At 41.9% G+C, this 17,434-nt stretch overlaps 2 protein-coding genes across 5 annotated transcripts in view; both read left to right on the forward strand.

The window, feature by feature from the left end:
• The window catches only part of DDO (D-aspartate oxidase), a 55,943-nt gene extending 48,558 nt beyond the window's left edge, over positions 1–7,385 (forward strand). For both annotated transcript variants that reach the window (XM_086317349.1, XM_086317352.1), the window contains one exon: positions 6,926–7,385. In XM_086317349.1, coding sequence (XP_086173475.1) covers positions 6,926–6,935 — 10 coding nt within the window. In that variant the 3' untranslated portion in view covers positions 6,936–7,385. The remainder of the gene's footprint in view (positions 1–6,925) is intronic.
• A 1,385-nt stretch (positions 7,386–8,770) lies between these two features.
• METTL24 (methyltransferase like 24) overlaps positions 8,771–17,434 on the forward strand; it is a 130,811-nt gene continuing 122,147 nt past the window's right edge. Inside the window, exon 1 of one of the 3 annotated variants that reach the window (XM_086317365.1) lies at positions 8,771–9,434. In XM_086317365.1, coding sequence (XP_086173491.1) covers positions 9,117–9,434 — 318 coding nt within the window. In that variant the 5' untranslated portion in view covers positions 8,771–9,116. The remainder of the gene's footprint in view (positions 9,435–17,434) is intronic. The other 2 variants (XM_086317366.1, XM_086317364.1) reach the window with 2 other exon arrangements.

Genomic DNA, 17,434 nt, shown 5'->3' on the forward strand with positions numbered 1-17,434 from the left:
TTACCAATGACTTGGGTGAAGCATTCCCTGATCCTTCCCAAGTTCCTTGATGGGAAAAGGAACCAGGTTGGAAATATTACTCGTGAGCCATCCAACATGGATTTGAGTATGATAAATTCTGGGAGACAGTGAAGGACAGAGGGGCCTGGTGTACTGCAGTCCACAGGGTTGCAAAGAGTCAGACATGACTTAGCAACTGAACAACAGCAACAACTTTATTGGTTAGGGTGGATAAGCACCAGGATTTGCTGGAGGAAATGTATTTTCTTGGGTCTGATTTCAGCAGGGTTGCTTGTAGTGTCTGTTGTTTGTCGGCAGTTCTAGGCCCATTCTAGGTCCACGAGGTCTGATTCAGGCCCATTCTGAGACTGTAACTCTGGCTGGAACTGAACCCACATGGCCAGGACTCCAACCCATCCAAAACCAAGCTTTGGACTTGAACCTATAGTCTTTTAACTGAGATCACATTTGGTTTCAGGACATAATGAAGCTCAGGTTCTTGATGTCTGATCACAAAAAAGAATTCAGTAGGAGACAAAGTGATAGGTGAGAAGTGAATTTATTTAGAGAGAAACACACTCTACAGACAGAGTGTGGGCCATCTCAGAAGGTGAGAGTGGCCCCCAAATATGGCCTGGTTAATTTTTATGGGCTGGGTAATTTCATAGACCAATTTAAGGGTTTCCCTGGCGGCTCAGTGGTAAAGAATCTGCCTACAAATGCAAGAGACGTGGGTTCCATCCCTGGGTCGGGAAGATCCTGTGGGGAAGGAAATGCAGCGCACTCCAATATTCTTGCCTGGGAAATCCCGTGGACAGAGGAGCTTGGTAGGCTACAGTCCATTGGGTTGCAAAAGAGTCTGACATGACTTAGCAACTAAAAGAAATAACGATTATTTCGTTATTGGATTATTCCAACTATTTTGGGGAGGGGGGTAGGGATTTCCAGGAACTGGGGCACCTCTCACTTTTTTATTCTTAACAGTTGGCCTCAGAACTGAAATAGTGCTGGTGGATATGTCACTTAGCTTGCTGACGTGTTGTTCAGTCACTAAGTTGTGCCAAACTCTTTGTGAACCCATGGACTGTAGCACTTCAGCATCCTCTATCCTCCACTATCTCCCAGAGTTTGCTCAAATTCATGCCATTGAGTCAATGATGCTATCTAACCATCTCATCCTCTGCTTCAATTCTCTGAGTCATTGATGCTATCTAACCATCTCATCCTCTGCCCCCTTCTCATTTTGTCTTCAATCTTTCCCAGCATCAGGGTCTTTTCTAATAAGCCGGCTCTCTGCATCAGATGGCCAAAGTACTGGAGCTTCACCTTTAGCAACAATCCTTCCAATGAATATTCAGAGTTGATTTCCTTTAGGATTGACTCGTTTGATCTTCTTGCAGTCCAAGGAACTCTTAAGAGTCTTCTCCAGCACCACACCTCCTGTGTAGAGGAAGGATAAAGCAAGTCCAAACTGCTTGAGTAAGACAAACACCAAGAATGAGAGAACACAACATTAGGGGATCCAAAAGAGGCAGGAAAGAGTTCTTTCCCAAGCAGGCCAGGGCACAGAGACATCCTCTGGGCATTTTCCATAAGACTAGCCCAGAGCCAACTTTATTAGGCTGTAGACTGGGCAAGAGTGTGATTTTTAGACAGAGCTCCCAGCCCCAAAGAGTGGTTCCAATGTCTGTCATTCTATTATACTTTGTTTTTCTAGGTCTTTAAAGTTTTCATCTTGATGATTTCTTTCTTTAATGTGGATACTTCTCATGAGGCCTAAGTCATACTGAACTAATATCTTGATATTTAGCTACATCCTTAGGGTGGAGAGGAGGAAACTAATTGACAGTTCAGTGTACACAATCCTATCTAAGCTGAAGCTTGAGATGGGTGTTGAAAGGGAAATAAAGTGTGTTTCAAGTGTAGTGATAGAAGTAGGAGGGAACTAAAAATAAACTGATTAGTTCATCTTAGAAGCTGGCTCAAGCTATCCTTTGAGGTTTCCCACTGATAACAAAGGAGTATTTGATGGGCTTTAAATGGGATTAATGCAGTCTTTTTTGATGGACTGAAAAAATTAATAATAGCCTTTCACATTGAAAGACTTTCAATTTTGCTTTTACTTAGCAATTCTACTCTTAAGAATTTAACATGATAAAATAATTATTAATACTTTGGTTTATTTGGTTTATTATTCACTCTTCAACAGTTATTTATTGAGCACATACTACATTGCCAGGTGCAGTTCTAAAAACTGAGGTTACAGCAATAATCAAAGCAAACAAGTCCCTGACCTCTCGGAAGTCTCTTCCAACTATGTTGGAAGAGACAGGTAATAAGTATGGTGTTACCAAATCTCATTGACAGTTTTCAGCCCACATTTTATTGGACTGCTCTGTGTTTTTCTTCTAGAAATACTTTTTTCACTTGGTTTCTGGGACACTACATTCTTATTTCACTGACTCTCTCCAAATCTTTTGATGGAGTCTTCTCATCTTCCTGACCTTAAATTGGTCATCCCCAGAGCTAAGCCTTCAAATATTTCTTCCCTCCCTCTCTCAACATCAATATACTGATGATTCAAATTTATATTCCCAGGCTTCACTGTACCTCTGAATTCCAGTCTTTCAAATCCAACTGCCTACTTGACATCTCCATTTGGATGGCTTCCCAAATATAATATGACCACAAAAATCAAACCCTTGATTTTTCACCCCACATGACTCTTACTGAGCAGGGTGATTATTGAGCCTTTCCCTTCATTTTTGGCAACTTCATTTTTCTAATTACTCAGGTAAAACCTTGAAATTATCCTTGACTTCTTTCTTTTTCTCACTGTCTACCTCTGACCCATCAGACTTAGCTACAAAGATGTCCATCACAGCATTGTTTAGAAAATGAAAACCTGACAATGATCTAATCATTCAACAGTGAGATTGGCTAAATTATGGTACATGCAGCCATTAAAGATGATGCTCTAGGTTAACAGGTAAATATCTAAAGACATTTCAATTATGGAACATTTCAAACATACTCAGTAATAGAGAGCTGAGAATCCCCATCACCCAGGTACAACAATCATCAGCCCACAGACATTCTTCCTTCATTTACATACCTGCTTATCTCTCACCTCTCCATTGGATTGTTTTTAAGCAAATCCTAGACATCATCTTATGTATTATATGATAAATTACACATTTAAATATGATTTACTATAACCCTGACCACATGGAAACAGGGCCTCACCTGTACAGTAAGAAAGTTGTACATCTTATTCCAAACAAGTATTGGTTTGTCTGGTATTTTTAGAGCTTTACTCTGTTGAAGTGATTCTCAGCTAAACATGTCTGTTGTAGCCTTGATAAGTATTTCCACTTTTGTTATTTATTAGTGGTATCTTGTTTTGAAGTGTCAAATGTTGTGACTAAAGTAAAATATCATTGTAATTTAAAGTGAAAAAAAAGATTTAAATATTATATAATTATATATTAAATAATATATTTATTATTTAACATATGTAAATATTAATATTATGTTACAAAAACAGATTATAAAGAAGCACAAGTTCACTTTTGTTTTATATGTATATATTGTTGTTGCTTAGTTGCTAAGTTATGTCCAACTCTCGCCATCCTATAGACTGTAGCCCCCCAGGCTCCTCTGTCTATAGGATTTCCCAGGCAAGAATACTAGAGTGGGTTGCCACTTCCTTCTCCAGGGGATCTTCCTAACCCAGGGGTGAAACCCATATTGGCAGGTAGATTCTTTAACACTGGGCCACCTGGGAAGTCCATATAGTACATACTATATACACAGCTTCCCAGGTGGCACTAGTGGTAAAGAACCCATCTGCCAGTGCAGGATACATAAGAAATGAGGGTTCCATCCATGGGTCGGGGAGATCCTCTGGAGGAGGGCATGGCAATCACTCCAGTATTCTTGCCTGGAGAATCCCATGGATAGAGGAGCCTGGCAGGATACAGTTAATAGGGCTGCACAGAGTTGGACACGACTGAAGCGACTTAGCACACATGCACACACATATGATGTGTATATGTGTGTGTATGTGTGTGTATATATATATATATATACACACACATATATAGTATTGGGGCTTCCCTGGTGGCTCAGATGGTAAAGAGTCTGCCTGCAGTGCGGGAGACCTGGGTTCAATCCCTGGGTCGGGAAAATCCCTGGAGAAGGAAATGGCAACCCACTCCAGTATCCTTGCCTGGAAAATCCCATGGACGGAGGAGCCTGGCAGGCTATATATAGTCCATGGGGTCACAAAGAGTTGGACACAACTGAGCGACTTCACTTTCACTTTCATATATTATATGAATAGGAAAAAATCTGACAGGATAGCTATATCTGGATTGTGATATTATGAATTATTGTTGATATCTTCTTTCGCTTGTGTATATTCTCCACAGTGAACAGGTATTACATGGAGAAAAGAGAATGGGGTTTGGGGGAAGATGTTAATGATAGCTTTGTATCTTTCTAAATTTGATTAATTGAGGTTGGTTACTTCACATTGTGAAACAGAAACAACCACCTAGCCGAAGTAAGGATCCTAGTTAGTCAGCTTCTGTATTCTCTCTGGACAGCCTCTAATCAAATGTTGCTACATTAATATCCACAGCTACAGTTGTTCAGTTGCCAAGTCGTGTCCGAATCTTTGCGACCCCTTGGACTGCAGCCTGCCAGGCTCCCCTGTCCTTCACTATCACCTGAACTTTGCTCAAATTCATGTCCATTGAGTCGGTGATGCTATCTAACCATCTCATCATCTGCTGCCCCCTTCTCCTTTTGCCATCTATCTTTGCCAGCATTGGGGTATTTTCCAATGAGTTGGCTCTTCGCATCAGATGGCCAGAGTATTGGAGCTTCAGTATTAGTCCTTCCAATGAATAGTTAGGGTTGATTTCCTTTAGGGTTTACTGATTTGATCTCCTTCCTGTCAAGGGGACTCTCAAGAATTTTCTCCAGCACCACAATTTGAAAGCATCGGTCCTTGGGCACTCAGCCTTCTTTATGGTCCCTCTCTCACATCCGTACATGACTATTGGAAAACATAACTTTGACTATAATATGGACATTTGTTGGCAAAGTGATGTCTCTGCTTTTTAATATGCTGTCTAGGTTTATCATAGCTTTCCTTCCAAGGAGCAAGTGTCTTTTCATGGCTGCGGGCACTGTCCACAATGATTTTGGAGCCCCCAAAATTAAGCCTGTCACTGCTTCTACTTTTTCTATTTGCAGTGGCTACAGTTGGGTTTCTCAACTTCAGCTCTATTGACGTTCTGGAGTGGATAATTTTTTGTTGTGGAAAGCTATTGTTTTCACTGAAGGGTGTTTTGAGGTATCCCTTGTCTCTACCCATTAGAAGCCAGTATCATCCTCCCTTGACTCTCACCGGTTGTAACAAAATGTCTTCAGAAATGGTCATTTGTCCTCTAGAAGGCAAAATTACCCCTGGTTGAGAACCACTGCCCTGCAAGCAGCATGTGTATAAATTGAAATATATGGTGTCTAGGAGATTAGCAGTAAAAATGTCCTGTTTCACTCGTTTTTGTTGGCTGAAACCTCAAGGAGGATGTAATTTATGATCCAATGAATGCTGCTTTTGTGGTGTATTGACCTCCATATTTAATTAACCAACCTACAAGCCAGTGGTTAATGATTATCTGCATTTTGGAAACATATCCATAAACGACTGAGACGAGTTCAAGTCTATAACAAAAGCAAAGGTGAAAAATTGCTTGTCAGCTCTGTGAGTGATCTTTAGATTCGTCTCTCCAGACTACCAACTGATGCATTTCCTGATTCATTACCATCAACAACACATGGAAATACTGGATATAAGTTTAAAATAGGAGATTCCTTCCTAGAAAATTAATGGTGCTACATCCATATAAACTGTTCCTTTTTATTAATAATAAACACATAGAGACAGCTGTAAAAGATAGGAGAAAAGGGCCTTTACATAGTACATTTTATTTGGATAGTAAATATGCTCCCCCCATAATGGAAACATTATTAGAGAGCCATAGACATGAGATAAGGGAAAACATGAGGTCATTTTGCCCATTCTCTTCAAGGGCTACAGTGTTCTGTGTTCCTCTCCTCCACTCCTAGTTCAGAGTCTCATTAAATATCCCCATTTTAATATTATAGGATACTCTTCATGTTTCCCCTTGAAGAATTCAACAGATAGGCAGAAGGTATAAGTTAGTGGTATCATAAGCTTCAAAAGATGACTTCTTTTGTTAGTGACACTATGTTGGCAGCATAGAAATTAAAACTTCTAGGAAAGTCTGTATCAGACATTGGTGATCCACAATCACAAGCACAAGACAAATCATATCTTAAACAGCTTCACACAATTACATAATTTAAGAGTGCAATTGTATATGGAATTTAGAAAGATGGTAACAATAACCCGGTGTACGAGACATCAAAAGAGACACTGATGTATAGAACAGTCTTATGGACTCTGTGGGAGAGGGAGAGGGTGGGAAGATTTGGGAGAATGACATTGAAACATGTAAAATATCATGTAAGAAACGAGTTGCCAGTCCAGGTTCGATGCACAATACTGGATGCTTGGGGCTAGTGCACTGGGATGACCCAGAGGGATGGTATGGGGAGGGAGGAGGGAGGAGGGTTCAGGATGGGGAACACATGTATACCTGTGGTGGATTCATTTTGATATTTGGCAAAACTAATACAATTATGTAAAGTTTAAAAATAAAATAAAATTAAAAAAAAAAAAGAGTGCAATCGAGGGATCTTGAGTTTTAGTGGTTTCTAGCAACTGTTGGGTACTCCTAATTCAGAGAATACAGTGTAAGATAAATATCTTAAACAAATATTGTTATATTTTCTAATATTTTGAGGCATCTCTGGTCTCTCCCATTAGGTGCCAGTAGGAGAAGGCAATGGCACCCCACTCCAGTACTCTTGCCTGGAAAATGGAGGAGCCTGGTGGGCTACAGTCCATGAGGTTGCTAAGAGTCGGACACCGCTGAGCGACTTCACTTTCACTTTTCGCTTTCATGCATTGGAGAAGGAAATGGCAACCCGCTCCAGTGTTCTTGCCTGGAGAATCCCAGGGACGGGGGAGCCTAGTGGGCTGCCGTCTATGGGGTTGCACAGAGTCGGACACGACTGAAGCGACTTAGCAGCAGCAGCAGCAGCAGCAGCAGCAGCATCCTCCCCTGACCCTCACTGCTTGTAACAAAATGTCTTCAGAAATTGCCAATTGTCTTCTAGGAGGCAAAATTACTTCTTCCTTTGGAATCAATGCTTAAAGCTTGTTTTTCATAACATCCAGAGTTTTCTTTAATGGTAATTAATAAAAATAATCACTATTAATTGAATAACTTCTATAACCATGCATTATATAGGTATTGAACATTTAATTTTTATGCAATCTTTGTAATCCTATGAGATATATGTCTATTTACACATGAGAAAACTGAGACTCACAGAAGCTATTTTGCCCAAAGTCTCATGGTTTCTGAAAGGCAGGGTCCTGATTCAGCACACCTGATTCAGTTCAAGTGTAACACCACAGCTCATGTTGTTTAAGTAGTCAAGGGATGTGATGTTTTGTCTGAGAGTTTGTGTCAGGAAAAGTGAACTTGATCGGTATCTTTAAAACAGAGCCTATCTGTAATAGCCAGAGAGTTACATCTAGGAAAACACCAAAATTCAACCATAATGAAACCCACAGGAGCCTGAGGACCTAGAGTGCTCAGAGAGTGGACTGTATCAGGTGGAGAAGTTTTGTTACATGCAGAGAAATAGCCCAAGTGCTTTGTGCAGTGACAAAGATTCAATTGGGTCTTTCTTAAGCCAGAAGGATTTTAGAAAGGAGGGCTCCTTATGGAAAATTCCTGAAATTGAGACGGAGAGTGTAATTTCCCACCTAGGGGCTGCGGGGTTCCATATTTGTTCTCTGTTGTTCATGCTATAGGCTGTCCATGGGGTCAAGAGTCAGACACAAGGGAGAGACTGAACAACAACAAATAGGCTGTCAAAGGCAGAGGGCAGGTCAGCAAGGGTAGTCTGACATAAAAGCATGGAAAATGAAAGCATAGAGGATGAAAAAATATGCCACAGCTAAAGAAAACAAACTCAAACCCAAACCTCAACTGGGTTGTGAGAAAGAAGTCTACTCACAATTGAAAAGGAACAGTCAACCCTGGACTTCAGGCTGTGAGCATTCAGCCTGATTAATTAAGGTCAAGGTGGTGATGGAAATACCAGCTGGGGAGCATTTTGCTGAAAGATAAATTTGTTCCTCTGTATCTCTGCAAGACAGCAGGGAGGTGTGTGTTGGGAGCTAAATTAATTTGATTTACATCATGCCATGGTAACTTCTGTTCTCTCTCCCTGCTGTCAGATGTCTTAGCTGGCTTTTCCCCCTCCTCCTTCACCCCCACACATTTCGTAACACGAGGAGAAAGCACGGGTTGGCTTCAGGCAAAATTTAGAAATGGAATAACTTTAATTTGATTATTCTGCATCCAGCGCTATTCTGTCCTCCCCCTTTCCCTTCTTTCTTGAGGGAGAGAAGTTGTAAACCTGAGCATATAAGTGTGATGTATTTTTACAATGTGCTTCATGGCACAAGCTGCTTGACAATCGGAATTTGTTCCTTGCAGCAAAACCTGGCAGCTCACCTATCCTCCTCCTGTGTTTCTTCAACAACACTAGTACTAGAAAATGAAGTTATGGCCCAGGATCCCGTTAGGACTCTGCTTTTTCTGGCCATGTAGTTTTCAGGCTCCGGAGCCTGGGCTGGAGGGCGCCTCCTCGGGGACCCTCGAGGTGGGGCTGGGCCCGGAGTCTGGCTCGGCTGAGCCGCCTGCGTCCCTGGGACCCCGCCTGGCCCGCCGTTCCGCGCGCCCTTGCCAGCCGGGCTGGATAAGGTTACGCCGAGGCTTCCTTGAACAGAGGAAGAGAGGCGGGTCAGAGCCCGCGCCCCGGCCCGCGGGGGAGTTTCCACAGTTGGCAGCTCGGGCCCGCGGGGCCACATCCCTGCTGCGGGTGGGCGCGTGCGGGCGGCGGAGGGGAGCCCCGGGCCGGGCCCGGCCCAGCCCTCCATGGCGCGGGAGAGGCTGCCCGGGAGGGGCTGCTGTGCCCTGCGCCGCTGTCTGCTCGCCGCCGCTCTGCTGCTTGGCCTGCGGCTCTGCGCGGAGCTGCAGCGCGCCGGGCCCCAGCCCCCAGCCCTCAGCCCCCCGCCAGGCCAGGCCCCCCGACCGCCCGGGTCGCACCTGCAGCCCGCGCCCGGCCAGCTGCGCGGCGCCAGCCGGAGGCAGGTGACCTACGTGCGCAGCGGGCGGCGAGCGCCGGCGGGGGGCAGCAGGAGTGGGACGCCGGAGCCTGGCTGCTGCGCCCTGCGCGGGCGTCCCCGCCTGAAGGTCAGTTGCAAAAGATGCAATCTTGGTCTTTAGACCGGGATCCCCCTCCCGGACTCGCTCCAGAGCCCTCAACTCCAGGCCTCCGCGGACTGCCCAAACTGCGACCTTCAAAAAAAAAAAAAAAATCTTCTGCTTCCTCTCTCACCTCTGTGCTCTCTTAAGCAGCACCACTGGTGGCATCCTTTAATGACCAGATACGATGAAGTGGGAGCTGGGTTCATTCAATAATCAACCAGTATTTGCTGAGCGTTCACTGTGTGCCAGGCCCACTGTTAGGCGGGCATCCAGCAGCGAAGCGCCAAGCCCTGCTCTCAAGGAGCTTACTTTTTGCGGGGAGGAGGGGAAAGGGCGTGAGCAGTGGACAAGGCAAGGGAAAGAAAGGAGTTCTGGTTTTGTTTGTATTTTCTGCTCTCCCGGTTTTCTCCGTGAGGCCTGCACAAAGCTGAGTAGGTAGCCACTGTGAATTGCTTTTCCACTCTACCTTCATGGCAGTGATGAAGATCCACTCAGTCGAATTTTCCTTGAATTCCACCGCAGACGTCGTCGGCAGGGTGGTGAGCGGAGGGTGAGAAGTCCAGCCCCCAGCACCACTTAATGGAAAATTAATTGGACCTGGAGGACTGAAGTAATAACTCGGATTTGTCTTAGAACACAGTGTTGGGCTCCCTACCTCATTAACTTCTCGGCTCAGGCATTGAGTAGTTATTTTATTCAGTTTTGACCTCTTGAGTTTTAAGCCTCTGGCCTCCTATCCACCTCTTGGAGCTCAGTAATTTACTTGGTACTTGGGAATGAAAAGATGAAGAACTGAAGGTCTGAGCTTGCCTGGTCTTTATACATCAACCCTAACCACATCCTTTGGGGCAACTTCTTTTGCCTCGCTTTTCTTCTTTTCTTTTAAACATCCCCCTACTGGGGAGAGAGAAAAACTCTTCCTTGGACGCTGCTGCTTTCTTTAACTTCTAACCTACTTTTCAATGGCACGTCTGCCAATTTCTTCTACTGTTTTCCTTTCTCTCACTTCCTCTTCAAGCCTTGACCTCTGTCTTTCCACACCGCTGCTGTCCCTGTCTAATCCATCAGTGTTATCTTCCTGGATTAATTCAGACATCTATATCTGAAACCTCATTTCCTATATTAAGTCTTAATTTGCTCTTCCAGAACGATGTAGTCACTTCCTGCATTCTTCTAATGCACTACCATGTTTTGCCAAAGGCTTTTAAACACCCTTTTGCCAAGGGCTTACCAGAACAATCCTGATGACCATGCTGCACCAGGGCCTGGGGGCACAACATGAGCTCAGGGTCTAGTGGGGAGGCCCAGAGCACAGACATCCAATAATGTGACAAACGCTGTAATTAAGCTCTGAACTCTGCTTGAGGAGTCAAGAAAGGCTAACCTGGAGGGGACATTTGACTCAGGACTTGATATTGCTTAGGAGTTCAGGTTCTTTTGTCCCTCTGGATGTTCTCAAATGTTCCATCCTGGGCACCCCTAACGCAACCTTGCACTTGCCATTTCACATCTGCTCTCAGCCTCCATTGCTTCTCTTTTACCTGTTGAAGAATCTTTCTTAAATCTTAGCTTCCACTTCAGACAATAGAATCGATAACTGGAGCCTCAAATGGAAAGGTTTGGAATGCATAGACTCAAAGGGCCTCTGGAGGGCAAGTTCACATCTGCTTCCTTTAGGAGGCTGCTGTAGTGATTCCTGCTGGAGACAGTGGTGACTTAGAGTGGTTTAAGTGGAGGTGTGGGAAGTGGTCCAACATTGGATATATTTTGCAGGAAGATGAGAAAGGAGTAGTTTTTGTTGTTTTGTGTTTTCGGGGGAGTAGATGGAAATCAGGAGTTTTGTTTTAAACATCTTGAGTTTGAGTTATCCTTTGGATATCCATATGGAAATGTCACATAGGCAGTTGGACATAGGAGTCTGAAACTGGAGGAAATGTCCAGGCTGAAAATAAAGATGTGGGAATCCTCCGTGTACAAGTGGCTCTTTCAAAGCTGTGAGACTACAGGAGATCATCTGGGCAGTGAGGGTTGCTCACAAAGACAGAGATGCAAGTCTGAGCCCTGGGACTCAGTTTTAAAAGTAAACTTTAAAGTAATTTAAATTAAATTTAGTAAATTTAATTTAAATTTTAATTAAATTTAATTTAAGTTTTAATTAAATTAAGTTTTAAAAGTAATTTAAAAGTAAATTAAAAGAAAAAAATAAAAGTACATTAAAAAAAAGGAAATATTTGCATAGAACCTTACATGTTGTAAGCATTCAATAGTGGTTGCTTTAATTTTCACTAATCTGTCCCAAGTCTTTAGCCTCAGCCGTTCCCTAAATATCATTTGTTATAACTTCTTTCCACTCCTTTGGTTTATGCTGATTCTTTTACCCCCATCCTATGATTCATGCCCTTTCCATCACTGAACATTCAGGTCAAGGACGGTGGCCCAGAAACCTTTTTTCATCATTCCTACTTCCTTGCTAATCTTTGACCAGTTTGGGAGACAACATAAATGCGTTCTGATTTGCGAGTTGCTTTGTATGTGTTGTGACCTAATAATCTATTTTAGATTGAATGTTTTGTCTGTGCAGTTGTTCATGATGGAAAGGATCACATTTCCTAGTGACCCTTAGTAAATGTGTATTCCCAAGACATCAATAAGTAAAAAATAAGAATCTTATTATTTCAACCTATTATGTGTAATTGTAAATGTCTTTGGTTAAAAATATATAAGAAATAATTGAGTGAACATAGAAATTAAAATAACTATTTTTTAAGTATTGTTTTAGGTTTTATTTAGCCTCGTAAAGAAGAAAATTTCCCTGGATTTTCTTCCCCCTAGCTAGTTAGTTATTTTCATATTTTCAGGATATACAGTATTACTTTCCCAAATTCCTAGATAGTGGGAATCTTGGCTTTGTTTCATTTTTCCACTATTTCACAGTCAAATTAAAACGCTCCTCCAAAGTGGAAAGAGCAGCTATCTAGTCTGTCCTCCCAGTTTAGGGAGCAGAGTGGGATGTCCCCTACCTCTCCAGGGATAAGTCTTGTTCCTTTTTAGCCTCGCGTTGAGATAAGGTGAAATATAAACTGAATGCACAGTTAATTAATATAATAAATTTAGAAGTAATGTGTTAAATTCCTTGAATCCTATTTTATTTAAATTTTGTTTGTTGGGCATAATGATAAACAATATTATTTAGGTTCTTGGATACTTTGCTGTAGGCATCTACCAGATTGGTGAAGGAGAAAAAGTTCCATTCTATTTTGAGGATGGCTTTCTGGGTGAATGAAAACCTGTATGAAATAATTGGGTTGCCAAGTGTTTCTTGTCAATGTGCTTCCTTTGCAGGTGTTAGAGGCACAAAAATTCAGCAATTATATTGCCACTTTAATCATAGCTTATGCTTCTCTTAAAGCAAATAATCTGTTATAAAAAAGAGAAATGTGTAGTCCCCATGTAATTCTTTTCCTCTTTTCTTATCCTCTTCTTTCACCAAGCTATACAAGAAATAGTTCTAAATATTAAACCCTCTTTCACATCAGAGGTTCCAATCTTACAGCATTATGAAATGAGGGCAGATGATACATGGTGGATAAACACTGCCCTGTGGGATTAGGACTCCCCTAGAATCCATACATTTTTCTATATTACAGAAACTTTAAGCATACAAATATCACTATGATTCTTTTTTATTCTTTTACTTTCTCTCTGTTTTCTGTGTTTGTTTCTGGTTTCTCTTTCTTAGATATTTACTATGATTACATGGCTAAAGTTCTTCTGGAGGACATAAATAGAGGACTAATGATGGTCTCCTTGATTATACTTTTTTCTACAATCTTGGGTAGATGTTTCTTTTACAAGTAGGGAATCTACCTGAAAGCAGCAAAATATATGGCTAATATGCCCAGGAGAAGTACTGTTGACAAAAAAATTAATCAGTAGTCAATCTGAGAAAGAAATGGAAAATTTTACTTGAACCAAACTGAGTACTATAACTCAGGAGACAATCTCTCAGAGACCTTTGAGAACTGCTCCAAAGAGGTAAAGGGGGAGGCCAGTATAAGCGATTCTCTAGAAAGGGTAGTGCAGTCAAGCACACAGCTTGATGGAGAGTTACTGTGATTCATAAGTAACATATCTTTAAAGGTTTTAGCGCTTTTCTAAGTATGGGTTCATGAATTTTCTCCTGAAAATATCTATCTGAAGGCCTATCTTTTCTTAGAGCACAGAATGCCTTATCCTGATTTTGTCCTGAGTTCCAGGGTATTGTAGGTCAGTGAATGTAGTGGCTAATGACTTGATTCTTATAGAACTGGATAGTAGACAACAGTCTCTGTTTTACAGTCCCCTCCCTTTTGGTCTTAATTTTGACCAAGGTTTGAGAGGCATTTCACGACCAACTTGTCCCAAGGCGCTAGGAATGCTCATTCCTAGGTCAATCAGGGATTTCATTGATAGGCTGCTCAGTGCCCTGTTACTGCACTTGGCCCTGTTAACAATAGTCAAAAGCCTCTGGACCATCTGTTTTACTAGTCAGTTATGGTCTAGGATGTCTCTTGTTGCATCTTCTTATATCTAAAGTTACACTGTTATAATCTTTGATCTTATAGGACAATATATTTGGTCAATTGTTTAAGCTTGCCTAATCATCATTAATTTTATTGGAGGCTCCATCACACATTTGGTAGTATAAGAAATAATAATCTTGTGAAATAGGTAGAATATAAATAATATAGCTAGTAACATTAATAAGGTCCTAAGTGAGTATTTAAGGTAAGAATTTCCATTAAGGGAGGCCCAGTTCTCTCCAGGTCACCTGACCCAGTCTGTTCTGTAGCAGTTGCTCTCCTTTCAGTTCAGTTTAGTTTAGTTGCTCAGTCGTGTACAACTCTTTGTGACCCCATGAACCACAGCATGCCAGGCCTCCCTGTCCATCACCAACTCCTGGAGTTCACCCAAACTCGTGTCCATTGAGTCGGAGATGCCATCCAACCATCTCATCCTCTGTCGGCCCTTCTCCTCCTGCCCACAATCCCTCCCAGCATCAGGGTCTTTTCAAGTGAGTAAGCTCTTCGCATGAGGTGGCCAAAGTATTGGAATTTCAGCTTCAGCATCAGTCCTTCTAAAGAACACCCAGGACTGATCCCCTTTAGGATGGACTGGTTTGATCTCCTTGCAGTCCAAGGGACTCTCAAGAGTCTTATCCAACACTACAGTTCGAAAGCATCAATTCTTCGGCACTCAGCTTTCTTTATAGTCCAACTCTCACATCCATACATGACTATTGGAAAAACCATAGCCTTGACTAAAAGGACCTTTGTGGATAAAGTAATGTCTCTGCTTTTTAATATGCTGTCTAGGTTGATCATAACTTTCCTACCAAGGAGTAAGCGTCTTTTAATTTCATGGCTGCAGTCACCATCTGCAGTGACTTTGGAGCCCCAAAAAATAAAGTCAGCCACTGTTTCCCCATCTATTTGCCATGAAGTGATGGGACCAGCTGCCATGATCTTAGTTTTCTGAATGTTGAGCTTTAAGCCAACTTTGGGGAAGTGCTAAATTGGCATTGTACATAAAGTTACCAAAAAGTCTGTGTGTATAAGCTGAGTGGTGGGTCATCATGGCATTTTACAGGATTGAGAAAGGAAGGTTGCCTTCTAAGAAATTACGTGGCTAGCTCCAGAAGAAAAAAAAATAAGCTTTCTGGTTAAGCTGATATTTCTGCCATTGGGGTGGTCTGGTTAATGCATAATGCAGGTGCACAGTGCACACTAGAAGGGAGGGAGGAGGTCCAGACGGGCAGAGAAAAAAGTTTATTTAAATTTTTCTTGTCTTGCCTTAAAATATAAATTTTGTTTCATCAGAACTCATACAGGAGCAAAGCTTCCTGAAGAAATTTCTTCTCTCTTATCGGAGATATTTTGCTTGACATTTAATATGTTGGATAGAAAAGTGACTTCTGAGTCACAGAGCTACAGAACCCAGCAAAGTGCTGGCTTGGTTTGTTAGTTACAGATCCTTTGGAACAGTGTGTCAGGGGGGAAAATGCTGTTTCCTCTTCTCCTGAAAAACCATATGGCAAGATTCTGTCTTGTCTTCATCACTTCTTGTCATCCTCTTAATTTTCTCATTCCATGATTGTCTTCAAGAAGAATGAGGAAAAATGGCATAGTAGGCCCTTGATATATCCAACTGCCTTAAACATCATTATTCTTTACAAAATACTTGAAGGTAGGTTTGAATTGCTTGTAAAATAAGGCCCAGCAGTAGTTTCCAGCTTCTTTAGGCTTCTGCTATTTCCCTACACGTCTGTCCTTCAGGAGCAACATTCATTAATCCTCTTACATTGTCCTCAGGAGGCACAGCATTTTCATTTTAAACAGTCGTTGAGGGTAATTGAATGGATTCCAGCAATATGTGGGTGTGAAATAACACTTGCTTAGTTTCGCCAAAAAAAAAAAGCAGGTTCTGATGAAAACTTTGATGGAGAGTAGGCTTCTGCACTCCTTCCAAACCTCACAGCTCCTCTGAGAGCATTCTGTGGGCAAAAGAACTGCTAATGGAGGCCCCACTGTTTTTCAACAATTGGTGGTGGAGATTTTAGGTTTTCTGTGTGCAATTTGTCCAGTTCATTTTCTCCAAGAAACAAGAAGCCTTATCAGTTTTCTCGAATTGGATTTCATTTTTGGTCTGTAAAGAGAATCAGAGCTGTGTAGTTCAACTGGAGACTGGTAGACATTTGATTTTTTTCCATCTGTGTTATGACACTTTCGGAGTCCTTGTGCTTAGAAGTAATTTGGCTCTTTATTCTGTGATTCGTAGGAAGTAACAGGTGCCTGCTTCATTACCATGAGACTCACATTAAGGCATATTATCTACCAGCGTTGATAAGCTTCTCTTAAAAGCAGCCATTGAGTTCTTTTAGATACCTCACATCAATCGTATTAATGACCTGTAGAATTTTCTACTAAAACAAGGAGGGAAAATTTGCTGTCCAAGAAGCACTTTTATCCTACTCAAATGATTGAAACAAAATTGACTTTTATGAGCTTTCTAGTCTATGACCATATGTAATTTAAACTAAAAGCAAAGTGGCCTGTTAGTTTACGACTCAAGGAGGTAAATTGGGCCTGTGAAGAATTTTGTTTGGGCCACACAGTGTTTCAAGTAACTAAACATAAACATCTTCAGATGCAGCATATAGTGTCCAGTGGAGTCCAGTTCGGCACTGTCTGCCTTCATATTATCTGTCTGATCTGTAAAGGCATTTGAAGTTTCAACCCCTGAGCCAGGTGTCAAAATTTGCAACTACTTTTCCTAAAAAGTGACAAACAGGTTAATGCTGCTAAGCTCAGTGGCAGCTTGGTACATAAATACTGAATACACAGAAGCTAAGGATCCTTTTATGTCATTCCTAGTCAAGAGAGTTCAGTAACCTAAGGCTGGAATTGGCTACTGGGGAGAGTAAGGTTTAGGGGAGTATACTTAGTTGATACAACATTCTTTTGGTTATTAAAAAAAATACTGGGGCCTAGCTTAAGCAGAAAAAAAAAAGAATTTATTGAGAAAATTTCGGAATTTATCACTGAATTGTAGGAAGAGGTAAATGATCATGATGTTGAGGAGAGAAGGAATAAGGTTACTCTGGAAATCTCAGCTTTCCTTGGCCTTCTCCCCACCGTGCCACCATAGTGAGACTCACCTCCCTTGACTCCTGGGCTGGGTCCATTAGATACTCACGCTGGGTCAGCCAGTACTAGCCACAGGCCACAAACCTAGCCCAGTATCCAAACTGCACCTCCCCCTCCCCGTCCAGGGAGCCATTCTTAGAGAAAAGAAATTTTCTGAGTGCCATAGGTCTTTTTTTATACATAATAATCTCAGAGCTTAGCCTCTGTGCCTTTCCCTTTGTGTATTTCTTTATTGGTTAACAGTTTCTCTATTTAGAACTGTTAGAGATAAACTTGGAGAAGGCGATGGCACCCCACTCC

Source organism: Bos grunniens, chromosome 9 (genome assembly GCF_055505025.1).
Source record: "Bos grunniens cultivar Pamir isolate PY7600 chromosome 9, Bosgru_T2T1.0, whole genome shotgun sequence".
Classification (NCBI taxonomy): Eukaryota; Metazoa; Chordata; class Mammalia; order Artiodactyla; family Bovidae; genus Bos; species Bos grunniens.